The 15,336-nt window shown below is 37.4% G+C and overlaps 1 protein-coding gene across 1 annotated transcript in view; it reads right to left on the reverse strand.

Annotated features, from left to right (window-relative positions):
• Gad1 (glutamate decarboxylase) overlaps positions 1 to 15,336 on the reverse strand; it is a 217,804-nt gene that overhangs the window by 66,353 nt on the left and 136,115 nt on the right. Inside the window, exon 5 of the mRNA XM_090376098.1 lies at positions 13,392 to 13,507. Within this exon, the coding sequence (XP_090232224.1) occupies positions 13,392 to 13,507 (116 nt within the window). The remainder of the gene's footprint in view (positions 1 to 13,391; positions 13,508 to 15,336) is intronic.

Raw genomic sequence — 15,336 nt, forward strand, 5'->3', positions numbered from 1 at the left:
TTTCTAGGCATGAAGTGCTCGCAAAATTCAGAAAAATCCAGAAAACGTTTAACACATCACTTTGTGCTTTTTTTTTTTTTTTTTTTTTTTTATTCCCCGGTAATATGAAGTTTTAAGGCTTTTATAAGATACATGTACATTTTTTAAACACAGTTTTTAAATTTCTGAAAGACAATTTTGTGTTGAACTGAAACCGAAATATTTTAAATTCAGATTAAAACTCTGCAAATTGTTATAAAAGTATGCAATGAAACAAACAAAAAAAGTCTCTTCCGATTTAATCACTGATTTGTTAAATCGTATCACTAAGTGGCAGATGGCTCTCATCAACCGGTGCAATACCACCACTTTGCTTATTGGAGACTTGAAGTGGTTAAACCCATGTTTAGCCTCTAGAGTAGTGGTTCTCAAGAGTTTTTCTGGTGGCCGCAAAAATGGCCACGAGATTTAGCTGGTAGCCGCACAATTCCTTTTTTATTAAGATCTTACGGATAATAATGATAGTTAGATGGATTTATATGCAAATAATATAGGAATAATAATAAAATCCCTAACGTGATTGTAAAAACTGTAACTAATAATAATAAGTTAAATAATTTAAAATTCTATCCTGAAGTCAGCTGACAAAAGTATTTTTGGGTTTTGTAGAACAGCATCATGTAAAATTGTAGCTACTGTTTGCTATTAAACTGCAAATATAAAAACAAATTAAAAAATATCGAATGGGTAGTCAAACACCATTATGTGGTATTTGCGTTTCTAATTTTTTCCCCCTATGTAACCGAATTATACGAAGAAATAATTAAGGAATTTTTATTATTAATTACTCCCTCGATGGTATTCTTCACCTTGTCGCGGTGGGGGGGGGGGGGGGGTGCGTGCGTGTCTCGATGACCCGGAGAGCTAAGTCGGCGGCAGCTTAGCTACTGGTAGGGCCTCCCAAGGGACAGGTCAGAGGGTAGGGGCCAGACTAAGAGAGGTACCCTTATCCTCCAGGTTGGGGGTTGCTGCAACGGACTTGCTCCTCGTTCAGTGTAAAAAATACACAAATGCTAAACGGCTTGCAAGTGGAAATGAAAACGGACTGCGCTTTCGGAAACGACTCGGAAAACGAAAAAAGACAATGATTTTTGAATTCGGGAATATTCAAGGTCTTTCAACTAAAAGAAACTTTCTTCCGGATGAACTGCAAAAATCCACATTAGACCTCGTTGTGTTATCGGAGACAAAGAAAAAGGGATGTGGAGAGAAAATAATGGGAGGATACTACCATTTTTGGAGTGGTGTCAATAAGAGTGAAAGAGCAAGAGCCGGAGTTTCTATTGCTGTTAAAAAGAAATTGAGACATAACATCAAAAACTGGCAATTTATTAATGAAAGAATGATCTCATTGGAATTGACAATGTATGGGAGAGAAATATGTATTTTGGGAATATATTTCCGACTAATTACACTGCTGATACCTTGAAGGATGAATTTTGGGAGGATCTGAGAGACCTAATAGAAAAAAATCCCTAAGGATAAAGAGATATATCTTTAATGGTGGATTTCATTGCAAGAGTAGGAACTGAACAAAATAGCAAAGTTATTGGAAGATTCGGAGAGAAAGAGAGGAACGACAACGGAGATAAATAATAATTTATCTCCGTTAAATAATTATTTATTATAAATAATAATAATAATTAATAATAATTTAATTATTCCGATAAATAATTATAATAATAAATAATCCGATAAGTAATAATTTAATAGCAAATTGGGCTTCAAGAGATCAGCGGAATCGTGGAAGGCCCTTCAAGACTTGAGAAAACAGAATAAACAACGCTGGTTTGCAATTAATAGCTTTGAAAGATTGGATAAAGTGCTATGAAGGACTTTTAAAAGAAGGCCGGGAAGAGTTCAAGACGGTTGAGGATCTCGGTGTGGAAGACTCGGGCTTAAAAATTTCTGTTAGGGAAGTGGAACTCTTACTAAAAGAGAGAAGGAATTGCAAATCACCTGGACCAGGATGAGTTTATATGAAATTTCTGAAATACGGAGGAAGAGGAGTGGCTGTTTTGATACAAAAACTGTTAAATGGTATACTGAGAGGAGAAGAAATACCGAAAGAAATGACAACAGGATATATTACATCAATTTATAAGAAGGGCAATCGGAAAAGCTGTTCGAATTACAGAAGAATATACGTCCTGAACCCGCTGTTACAGATTCTTGGCAAATGGATCAGGAACCATTTAGAAGCCCGAATCGAGGTGTCAGAATAGCAAAGTGGTTTTTCAGCCGGGAGGTCATTTATAGACCATATCTCAACAGTACGAGAGATCCTTGAAAAATGCCAATCGAAAGTAAAAATCTTTGATTTTCATTGACCTTGAAAAGTAATATGACAATGTTTCAAGAAAACGCTTATGGGAAGCACTGAAATAGGTAAATATTGGACAATTGATTTAACATTATTAAGATAATTTACAGGAATAATATATGCAGAATTAAAGTGGGATTAGCTTTGTCACCTGAATTCCACACTTCAAAAGGCTTATTACAAGGCTGTTCCATGTCACAAACACTTCAAAATTTATATCGACATCTGCCTAAGATCCTGGTTAAAAAAATTCAATAAAATGGGATTGCCGATCAATAAGAACACCTATATTCACAATTTACTTTTTGCAGACGATCAGGTGGGTGATAGTACAAGACTTAGAAGGTGCAAACTATGCTTGTCGTAAATTGTTTGAGGAATATAAACGATGGGGTATAAAAAAAATTTTTTTTAGCAAGACTGACATGTTGCCTTCAGAATCAGGAAACCTTCTACATAGTGAAGGTTTTAAAATCAAACAAGTCGATAAATTCAAATATTTGGGATCAATATTACAAAGCGATGGATCATCCCAAGCAGAAATCAATAAGAGAATTGCAGATGGCAGAAAGCATGTTAAATTCTGTTCTATGGAGAAAAATATTCCAAATAAAACAAAGAATAGGCGAGAGGAAAACAAATTGCTCTCCACAGAAAGGGATTTTTGGAAACGCTCAGCAAGAACTTCTAGAAGAGATAGAAAACGGAATGAAGACCTAAGAGAGAAAATGGAAGTGAAAAATATTATTGACACTATCGAAGAAAAGCGTTTAATATGGTATGAACATGTAAAACGGATGCAAGAAACGAGATATCCAAAGGTTATCCTGGAATAGACACCTCCTGGAAGAAGGAAAAGAGGAGGACATGAATGGATGGAGTACAGTAGTGCAGGACAGCCCGAGTTTTAACTGACCAAGATACCCCGAACCGCACTTTATAGCGGGAAAAAATTCCTACCAAAAAATAACTTGTAGGCTGAGGAAACCCATTGTAATGGAAACACGCCTCTTGAAGAAGAAGAATATTATAAATTATATGGGTATGATGGGTTATATAGAAATAAACCTTGTTTTGGTTTTTTAAGCTTCGGGTAATCTAATGTATAGTAATAAAGATCTACGAACATGCAAAAAACGAGAATTTATTAAAATAAAATGGTAAAAGAAACAATACCACACAACAACAAACCATTTAAAATAAATCTAGTAAGTTTATTTAAATATTGGTACTCTGAATGAACAATCATGTCTCGTACCGTTAAATATTGCTTTTATAAAAGTCCATATGATATTTTATTGTATATAAATTAATTTTTTAATGTTGAAATTTAATAAATGAAAAATTCTGATATTTATGAAAATTGACTGGTGGTGGCAGCACTTGATGATAACTACTGCTCTACAGCAAAGTTTCCGGCATCCCCCTTCTCTCTCTCAACCCATGCATGGTACTACTAGTACTAATATTAACTAGTACCACTACTAATATAAAATAGCACTTATAATACAATACTATACTGTAGTATAATACTAGCACTAGGTGGTAGATGGCTCTCATCAACTGGTGCGATACCACCACTTTGCTTATTGGAGGCTTGAAGTGGTGCCCATTTTTAGTCACCAGAGCAAAGTTTCCGGCATCCCCTCCCTCCCCATCTCCTTCAACCCATGCACAGTACTAAGTACTACAGATTTTGATACCTTTCGTGTTTGGGGACTTCATAAAAAAAAAAAAAAAAAAAATCAGAAATATAAATTCTCTTTATTGGCTGGACTGCAGTTCTTGGTAAGATCATAAAATATTGCTGGAGTCAAGATAGCTGTTATCACTTGTTAATCATGGCTTAAATTGTTTTCAGTAGGAAAAAAAAGTAGTAAAAAAAATAAATTATTATTATTATTTCTGTTTTCACGTCTTATTCCGATTTGCGCCGGGTATACGAAGATTAAAACACATTTGTGCATTTTTTATATTTCAACATTTGCTGCGAGTAAAACGTTATTATGAAAGCACACGAGAATGAAGAGCATCGTGGAAATATCTTTGTCTGTATAGCAGTGGTACCGAACGCTAATATCTCTGCGTACGTGATTAGGCCATAAAGACTTTCCGTAAACTATCGTTGGGGTCTATTAACTGCCCCTGCCGTGGAGTGTACAACATGTCATCGGATGGCTGACATACTTTGAAGCGGATGTGCAGCTTCCGAAATTTACATTGTCCGGCTGCCTAAATGAGGCTAATTCGGCACGAAATGCTCGGCTTTCGGCTCGTGCTACTAGCCATTGTTCCTAGAGGAGAAAACCCTCGGCTAGGAGGTTGTTTTTTTCCCCCTTAGGGCAGTTATAAAGGACCTTCATGGTGGCACAAATCTCGAGTAATTAATTGATCTGTTGAAATCGGGTGAAATTACTTGAGTCACAGCGATGCGTGTAAATATAATTCTGACGGTTCAGTGAAATGAAAAATCTTCTAAATTAAACATAAATAATGATAGTTGCATTGTAATCAACCTGGTGGTGGTTGTTGGTTGCTTGACAAATAATTACATGAAACTTTGTTTTCGGTTTACCATTTTGCTGAATGAAAAACCGTAGTGGTGTTTTTTTTTTTTTTTTTCGGAAATAAAACCATTCACCCCTTATCCGAGACTGATTAAGGGTAAATACTCTCAAATAAAAATAACTACGTGCAGTTGAGAAAGCAAAGGTGATTAAACAGATGATATCGTGAGGTTACATATAACATTCAAACAACAAAAAATTCTCCAACAAACATTTTGTGTACTTTACGTTTGTGCGTAAGGAGCAACATGAAAATGACATTTTTACTACAAATGCATATACTTAACATCTTAAAATTAACATCTTATAAATATTACAGTGTATGTATTACTAACGATAATAAAACCACTGCGCAATAAAATTAACAAAATACAAAAATTGCTTTTTTGTCTATATATCAAAATTTTATCAACTTCATCGAATACTTCGTGCGCGCAAGACTTGAACATCCGCGGCAGCTGCCGTAGACATTTAGGACTATCTCCTCCGCATCATGCTCGGCGCCGGTGCGTGCACACTCGTAGTGCGCATATCACTCATGTCTTGGACCGGCCCTGGTCGCATACGCCAAAATGTCTTACACAAAGTGATGTGATCTCCCAAAAGATAACCGATTCGTTACATCCTTGCTCTCCTTCACTGCCCCTTTCATTCTCTTAGTCCATTTTTTTCGTTAATCTTACTTGTGCGTACTTATATCATGTAAAATTTCATTTAATTGTTTATATATAATCTTATTTTATCATAGTGGTGTGATAAAATAACATTATACGATTAAATTACTGTTTCATTATTAATATTTCATTGCTTATAATTTGATATATTGTTTGTTATTATTATGTTTTCTTCGCTACAGTTTCTGTTAGCCGAATGTTCATTGGCTGTATCTGGGCTTGCTATTTTTGTCTTTACTTGTAATTTTAGTTGTTTCTCTGAATTGTAGGTAAACTGTAAACTTTGACAAGTATCTTGTTGTCAGACAAAACCCTGCTTTTGTCCCTGAGACTTCGTCCTGTTGTAACGAACTGCTTTGTTTCAAACTATTAGCGAATAAATTGATGTGGAATGATTGATCAAAAGTCATAAAAATTAACGCAGGTGCGTTTAAACAATAATGATAATAAAAGTGATCTAACTTTTGCACACCAGTGGCACAGCAGCCATTAATTTCGATTTACAATGGCTGACAAAAGAACTGCATCACTTGTGAATTTTGCAAATAATGTGTTTTACGCTTCCTTGTGGGTTGCAGAAACGTTCAAATTGCATTTGTTAGATGGGATATACATCTCTGTGAACGAAATCTAATAAAAAGACTCCACCTGGTACAGTGTATATCTAATAGTCACAAATATCTTCCAAAGGGTAAAATGCGTAATTAATGGAAATATGAGAAATCATGCAAATGGCAATCAAACATACATTTTATTGCATTTACGTTTACAAGCTGAAATGACAAGTTAACATAATAGTATTATGTACTGTAAATCAGCGAAATAAGTTCTCAATATTTTCTTGTTCTCTTCGAGCTGCAATTACAGCCTTGCAACGATCTGGCATAGTTTATCAACTTCTGGATATACGGTTGCCCAATTTCGTGGTACCACACCCTTACAATGCTCTCCTGCAGCTGAACCTTACTTGTTGGCTTCTGAGCAATTTCAGAAGGCATTATGTACCAGCAAGTTTCAATAGAGTTCAAATCTGAACTGTTGACGGGCCAGTCCAACACTGTAATGCCAGCATTTGTGAGGTATGACTGCACCTTAAGGGAGAAAAACGAGGGAAAACATTGTATGTTTTAAGCCTTGTGAGACAAGAAAACAAACTCGTCATTAAATCTAAATAGCATAAAACTACCAATTTTTCTGTGTGGCAAGGTGCTGATTCCTGTTGAAAAATGCAGCTTTGGACGTCTGTGTGGTGATCCTTAATTTCAGGCACTCTTCCAAGATAGCAGTGTAGGTTTCTGCATTCACTGTTCCGTTAATAAACTTAATTCGCCCCCTCCACCCCTTTGCTTGTTATGCATCCCCAGGCCATCTAACCTGCGGTGAACTTTACATTCGGTGTTATGCAGTCAGGATGGTATGCCTCTGATTTTCTTCTGACATATCGCTTCCCATCCGAGCCATGCAGGTTGAAGACTCTTCCCACGTCCTATTATTATTATTATTATTATTATCAGTTTATTCAACTTTTTTGAATGCTCCATTTACGAGGACCTATGATTGGCTCCTAAGGCAACTATTCTAAATTTGTCTCTTGGATGTGAGGAGATACTCAAATCTATCAATTTCCAGGCCCTTCAAACCTTCTGCAATGCTGCTTTTAATCGCAGGAAGACTTTCAACTTCAATGTTAATTCAAGAAATCAAACTGAAAACAAACCATAAATCATAATACAGCCTGTTGCCTCGTCTGTTGTCCTGATGATGTCATATACAAAATTGTTGCCGTTTTCAAGAGCACGCAAAGGTTTCATCAAGACTCTCTACAGCTAAATCCTTCCTCTGCTCAGTGATACCACCAACCAGTGACTTCTGATACCACTCCAGATTAACAGAACAAGATTTATATCTAGATCTTGTTCCTGCCTTGCAGATCTCGTTTTTGGATGACATTACTACTGCTGTTTGACTGTACACCTTAGCACTGGATAAAGAAGTGGACAAAGATATTTAATTATTATTATTTTTTTTTTTTAACTTTATGCTATTTTCTTCATTTCTTCGTCTTCTGTTGTCCTGTCTCTTGGTAAGCTTGTGTTCGCGCGCGCTACTGCCGGCTTGCTGGCACGGAGGTTCTTTTGAATGATTCCAAACTCGCTTTGGACGTTCAGTGTGTGACTGTTGAGGTTGGCCATGGTACATGGGTAGTTGTGGCCCACCTCCCCGTGGTGTACACGGACACTGGGCAGGCTTTCCAATCGCCTGTCTGGTGACAAAACGGCCAGAAACGACAAAAAATACACACTGCACAAAAATATAATACACATTTCTCGCTTTTTACAGTGCTCTCTGTAATCATCACAGTGTACAAAGGCGGGTTGAACTTTCGTTCAGGTGCCGTCCTACATAAGATACTATACATGTCTACATGCAGGTTGAATTTCGATTCGTCAGAAAAGATGACGATGTTCCAACAATGCCGCCAAATTCTAATCAACGTCTAAATTCTACCGTTTTCTTGTAAATCTCTTTTGGCCAAATTCTAGTGTACACCCCGCCCCTTTTTTTTTTTTTTTAGGCCTTGCCTCTGAAATCCTTGGAAATTAGGTGGTGGAGCCTGCCAGAGTACTTAAATAATCTACTGGGTGCCTGACCTGCCTCCTCGTGGCAAAGTGTGGGCAACGGTGGGGCCCAATGGCTAAATGGTCAGAGAAACAACAGAACATAACGCTACACAACAGACCACTCCCCACACACACTTTTTAAATCTCTGGCGATGGGGGGAACCCCTGGTGCCGTCAGACAACTAACACACTTATGCTCTTTTGTTCATGAAACATGCGTTTTAGCCCAAGCAAGTAGCTTCTTCCTCATTTGTTGGGTCAACAAAGGCTTCTTCTTGGACCGATAGGCATGCAGACCACAATCCGAAAGCTGTCTTTAGATAGTTCGTGCACTTGTTACAACACCAGAGGCCATCTCAAAGTCCAGTTTTTGATCAGGAGCACTAGCATGGCGATTACGTGGGCATAGCCATTTCAAATATCGATCTTGGGAAAGCGTAGTCACTCTCTTACAGCCTGATCCAAGTTTTCTCTTCACATCACCTATTTCACGCTTTAATTTCAACACCCGGGATACTGTTGACTGGTGGCAGCCTATTTTGATCAGCGATAGCACGAGTAGAAAGTCCTTCCTGGGACAGAGCAACAGCTACAATTTTTTTTTTATTGGTGTCAGCTGAACATATGGAGCCATGCTTACAGCTCAGCAAAACAAGATACTAATGAGCATGTATACCCTTCAAACGCCGTATTTATAGAAACGGCTGATGCAATACCTTGCAATTACTGTTTGATGCAATAAAAGCGTTATTTGACGCAATACCTTTGCTTTGCGACGAACAAAATGACTCTAATCAAACAATATTATACGTTTCACTACAAATGTTACTTTTCTTAAGGTGGTGCAGTTTTTTTGTCCGCCACTGTAAGTTGTTTGTTTATAGATGGCTTTTTTGGCGCATCGACTTGTATATTGTTTTCAGGCCTATTTGTATATTGTGGTTAACTGTAAAACTCGAAATAATTCGCAGGAAAATTCCAGTAACCACAATCACGATTTAAGAAACATTTTAAGAGTTTCTTCAGTCTTTGGCACGGTTTGAATTGTGCCAAAGACTGAAAAAACTTTTTTTTTCTATTTTTAATTTACAGCTTACTCGTACGCTGATTTTATGAAGATTTTGCATTCGAGTTCACTGCAGAAGGAATTGGTTATATCGGTTCACAAAGGGATGCTTCTGCCAAAGTGCTCCATCAAACTTTGCGTAATTCTATTCTTCGCGAAATTACTTTGGCAAAACATCTCGCAATAGTACATAGCTGAGCTGAAGCAGTTAAAACTTAAACACAAAACAGTATTTATTTGCTTGCGTATTTAGTGCCAATTTGGAAGTAACTTGTGTTGGTATACATGTGGCTAAAGGTATTTGATCACAATGTGTACCAATCGCAAAATTGTATACTACGCAGAAGTCCCGGCGTATTCGAATCGACTTAGATACAGAAGTGTAAATCTCGTGGATCTTCCTATGTAGAAGCATTACGTTAGAAGCCAGTATACGAGATATTCCATGTGGGATGGTGGTTGGATGCCATATCAGCAGGGCTGTAGTGGAGGATATTCACTTCACTCTTAGAGCCACCCTTATGTATTCTCATACATAAGGGTGGCTTTAAGAGTGAAGTGGGAAATTATCGACCTGTCAGTCTGACTTCAGTGGTAGGGAAAATCATGGAGGAAATGATCAAGGGTGGAATTCAGGATCATTTGGATCGAATTGAAATTCTCAAGGATACTCAGCATGGTTTTGTAAAGGGAAAATCATGTTTAACAAATCTGGTTCGCTATTTTGAAAGGGTCACTCACGAGCTGGATTTAGGGAATAATTTCGACGTTGTTTATTTAGATTTCAGCAAAGCTTTTGACTCAGTCCCACATGAGCGGTTGCTTTATAAGCTGGAACAGGTTGGAATCACTGGGAAAATCTTCAGATGGATAGCAGGATGGCTTCAGGGCAGGAGGCAGAGGGTTGTGATAAATGGCTATTCCTCAGATTGGGTTGATGTAAGAAGTGGGGTTCCCCAAGGATCAGTATTAGGACCACTGTTTTTTTTAATTTCCATAAACGATATCGATGAAGGGATAGAAGGCGTAATGTCTAAATTTGCAGATGATGTTAAAATTGGTAGAGTAGTTAATGATCATTGTCAAGCCGAGCTTCTTCAGAGAGACCTAGATAGACTTCAGGAATGGTCAGAAAAATGGCAGCTATGCTTTAATCCAACCTGGGAAACAGTAATCCCAACATAACTTATTCACTTGGTGGAGTTCAACTAAACCCAGTACTGGAGGAAAGGGACTTGGGTGTTCGACACGGTCAGACATGAAATTCTCTGAGCATTGTAAACAGGTGGCAAGGAAGGCCCATGTGTCCTATCGATGATCTATCGAACTTTTGCAAGTAGAGATAGGGACGTGATAATCCCATTATATAAGCTTTTGTTAGACCACACTTGCAATACTGTGTTCAAGTATGGAGACCGCACCTAAAGAAAGACATCGAGCTTCTTGAAAGGGTGCAAAGACGGGTCACTCGCCTGGTGAAATCAGCAAAAGGGCGTCCTTATGAAGAAAGACTTCGAATATGTGGGTTGCAGAGTTTGGAAACTAGACACCTTAAAGGAAATTTGATTGAGGTGTTTAAGGCTCTGAGAGGCATCAGTAAAATGAATGAGGACGAAATTTTCAAGATTATAAATGATGCTAGAACTAGGGGACATAAATTCAAGTTACGGGGGGAAATGTTTAGATTGGATTGCAGGAAGTTTTATTTTAGTCAGCGAATTATAAATTAATGGAATAAGTTGCCTACACGGGTGGTAGAGGCTGTCAGTTTGGGGAAATTCAAAGGTCATCTGGATAGTACCTTCGGGTCAGGGAAGCGCATAGGATGATAGGTTTAATTCCCTTTTCTTTTATTTGTTATTATTTATTTTTATCATTATTTTATTCGTTTTTTTTTTTTTTTTTTTTTTTTTTTGTCGGTGTATAGGCTTTCTTGCACCATGCGGCCATTACTACTACTATATACACTGGTATACGCCGTACACCCTCTGGATTTTTTAGGTGAATACCGTATACCTTCTGGTTTTTGAAAGACTTGAAAAACCAAATATAAAAATTTTATTTCATGACTATCAGAAGGTTTTTCATATGCTGATTATCAAAATGCACAATATTATTTTGAAAAATCGCTTGTTTTATTCTCTGCGATCGAAGCGAATTCGATTAATAAGCCAGACATTCACAGACTTGTTAATCCAATAGTAATATACTCTGTTTTTCGTAAAATTTAGGGAGTATACCTTCTGTTAATTTTACGACTACAGCACTGCACATCCGTAACCTTTCTGTGCGTACGACTGCGGCTAGTCATAACTTCCCAGAATACACTGGAGTATGTTATTCAAAGATGAAGATTTCTCAAATGAAAGAAGTCCTGAATGGTCTCAAACTCGTAGAATGTTGAAAGAATCATAAAGAGGGAAGTTCATCCATCGTACATGCCTTCTGCTTTAAACATCATGTAGCAGGTTCAAGAGGCCACAGGAATATCTAGTAATTTCCTAATGGAAACTGTGTGTGCGCGCGCACATATACACGATGAACTTCTGATGAACATGTTTAGGCGTGAAGATTTCCCAAACATATCCATCCGTCCAAGTAGGTAATGGACTTTTAGGTTCGTTGGTGGTAGCGCTTAAACCTAAAAATCTAACCTACGTTTTGAACAATTATGCTCTACCTGTGACAAGATCATGCGATACTATTACAGAAATGGACCCTACCGGTATCATTACAACGTCCTATGTCATACAGGTGTAATTTATGGATAACGACATCAAGTTTGACTGGCCGACTCAGAGTTATGACTTCAGCTTCGCTGAACACATGGATGAACTGGAGTTCAGGATTATTCTGCGGCCTAAACGGTCTTCTTTCAAAGCAGGCAACTGTTTTGGAAGAGGATAAAGAGGCGAATTCCGACCACACTTATCTAAAATTGATATAAAGTATGATCAGGAGGATTGAGGCTATCAAACAAGAGAAAGACTGCCCTTCTGAGTAGTAAGTTTTTGAATTAAAAGCGCATTTTGCAACTACCTCTGTGGGTTTGTCCGAATACTTTCGGTCGTATAGTATATATTCCGCGATATGCCTCAACTGCTAATAGGAATTTGCTCATTATTTCGTCTTCCAACATGTGCTGGAGAGTGGGATACTGAAGCTGCCATTCTCATATACCATGGTGGACCATATATTAGTTTGATATATGGTCCACCATGGTATATTTCAGATGATCACAATACGTAACATCTGCACTCTAGCACAACTTCTCACTGGAAGTTTAGATGCCCTTCAAATTGAAAATCTTGTAGTTAGGCCCCGCCCTGGAGCCCGCCTCCTCAACCCTCATAGTCTTCGAAGCGCTCTCCACCACACGGACGGATTAAAGCGGATGTTTCCTGCCAATACTCTGGAGCTGTTTAGAGATCTCAAAATAGACCCGGACAGGTACTGCCACGAGAAAACTTACAGGAAGCTCATTGCAGAGGATCTGTACACAGAACTACAAATATGATAAAGAAAGTAATTGAAGAAAGACTTCAAGTGCCGAACTCATAAAAATCTTAAATGAACGATATATTGTGTTTCCAAAAGACTGTTATAGGACTGAGGGTATTCCTTTTATTCAGAGAATAAAAATGAGGACCAATTCATAGTGTAAATGACGATGTCATTTTTCTATGTATGTACATTGTTTTGTAATTTTGTAATTTTTCTATGTACATATATTGGTTTGTAATTTTTCTGTGAATGCAGGATGTCTGTATGTAATTCTTCCTCTATGTGTATATATCTTATGTATTTGCTGATATTTAATCCTGTTACACTCTAATAAGTGATGTATGTATGGGCCACCCTCCTAGGAAATTTCTGTACAGGGGTGTTTGTTAAATAAACTGATATTAATAATAATAATAATAATAATAATAATAATATTTCAAACTGAAAAACAGTTTAAAAATCATAAATAACATTACATAAATACAAAACTAATAACATAATATAGACACGAATGGATTTCTCGATAAATTGACATATGGACCATCCGACACTTAGTAAAATAACTATATTTACTAATGAGCGTAATTCTATACTTACGTGCTCAGAGGTATACATTACTAGTTGGGGGAAACTCATGAGACCCTTCTCCTTATAACCTGGAAATAGCTTATGCCTGGCACACAGCACTGCATATAAATTGGATAAGGCACCACCTAGAAGGCGCATAAGAAAACATAAAAAAAATCATTTAAGTACTGTATACCTTTCTAAAATCATGATTGAAAATACCGACAGTAAATCTCAACTTTCTTTTATCATCAGGTAGCCAAGTTTGAGTCAATATAATTTTTTTGTTCTTCCAATGTTCTTATCTTGAAAATTAATGGTTACCCCATAAATTTATGCCCTTAAACTTCATGCGATTTTAATAGTAATATTATTAGTAACATAAGTATTTCATAATAGATTCAACATAAGATTACACATCACAGAGTAGAGGTGGGATGGGGAGACAGACATGGACAGCATGACTTGACTGTTAGTGTTTGTCACCTCCATAAAAACTGTCTCACTTCAAAACGGTGTTTCAGTTAAAAGTCACCAAGATCCATTTCTCTTATTTTTAAGTGTAGGCTATTTGTCGTCAAGACTTTTTTGTCATATTTGGACTAAACTTTTTGAATTTGATTAAATATCAACGAATACATTTTACGCGATAATTAAATTTTGCTTAATCAACTACTTTTTTGCTCAGTGGAAAATTTGTTCTTCGTCCTCGGTTTAGTCAGTGCCGTTCTACTCAAACGTACGTAAACCCGTTTTATTTCCAACAAAAAACACACAAGAAGGAAGTTTAACATCGCCTCTGCTTACGCTGCAACCCTTGTGATTGTTGGGTTTCAATTTTATATTAAAATTGGACTAGGTATTAACATTTAGATTTTATGATTGCTAAGTTAATAATAAGGCAATGGTTTTACGTGAGGCTAAGCGGCGCAGACCGCTAAACGTGCGGGTTCTGAAGTACTTACAACTTGCGCTTGTTTTTTTTATTTTTTATTCAAATTACGTTGACGTTCGTTTCAACAAGTGCAGAGATTAAGTTTTAACTGAACTGGAGACGGCGAACAACTTTCTAATGAGAATAAAGAAGTTGGTTAGGCAAAATTTTAAATCGTAAAATCTAAACGGCAATCAATAGTCCAATTCTAGCATAAAATTCAAAAATATCAACCCAAGTATGAAAAAAAAAAAAAACAAGTAAATGAAATCTAAAAATTAGCGCGATAGCCCCAATGCATTTTAATTGAAACGCCTCGTATACACTGATACCTACCTAATGGTTAGTAGATCCTCCCTTCAGCCCTCAGAACAGCCTGGATTTGTCGTCGCGTGATCTCATCGAGGTGTGACAAGCGTGCCACAGGATGGTTAACGCTCTCAATCGCTTCTCACATTTTGTTGCAAATTGGACAGTTGCAGATCTCTGCTCCGAAGATCTCTTCCCGCCTCATCCCATAGGTGATCAAACTGGAAAGAACCACCGCAGATGCTTAAAACACTGTTATGTACCCGGAACCAGTTCTGTACAATTTTGGCCTTGTAACGTGGCTCATTATCTTGTTGGAAGAAAATATTCGCAGGATATTGCAATCAAGCGAGGAACTCTAACGGATGCGAGGTAACGTGATGAGATACATTTGCAAGACAATTAGTCCAGACTTTCTTTTATTGGACAGTAATGCTTTTCCTCCTAGTGATACAGACAGAAGAAGAGTACAATTCGTATGCAGGGACTAATAAGATACCTAAACCTCGATCCAGTAAAGCACGCTTAGGATGCTATAGGAAGGAGAGTTGCCATTCAAGGATATCCTCTGAAATGCTTCACTGAGCTTGCATCAGCCCTTACCCAAGAATCTGAATTGATCCTTCCATCATTAATTAACAGTCTCGTCATCAGCACAGGATCGAAATCACATCTAATTGCCACCCACTGAGATAATATGCATTATAGGGTATGTTCCATGGATTATCGATG

The sequence above is a fragment of the Mastigoproctus giganteus genome, chromosome 6 (genome assembly GCF_048544385.1).
Source record: "Mastigoproctus giganteus isolate SK-2022 chromosome 6, ASM4854438v1, whole genome shotgun sequence".
NCBI lineage: Eukaryota > Metazoa > Arthropoda > Arachnida > Uropygi > Thelyphonidae > Mastigoproctus > Mastigoproctus giganteus.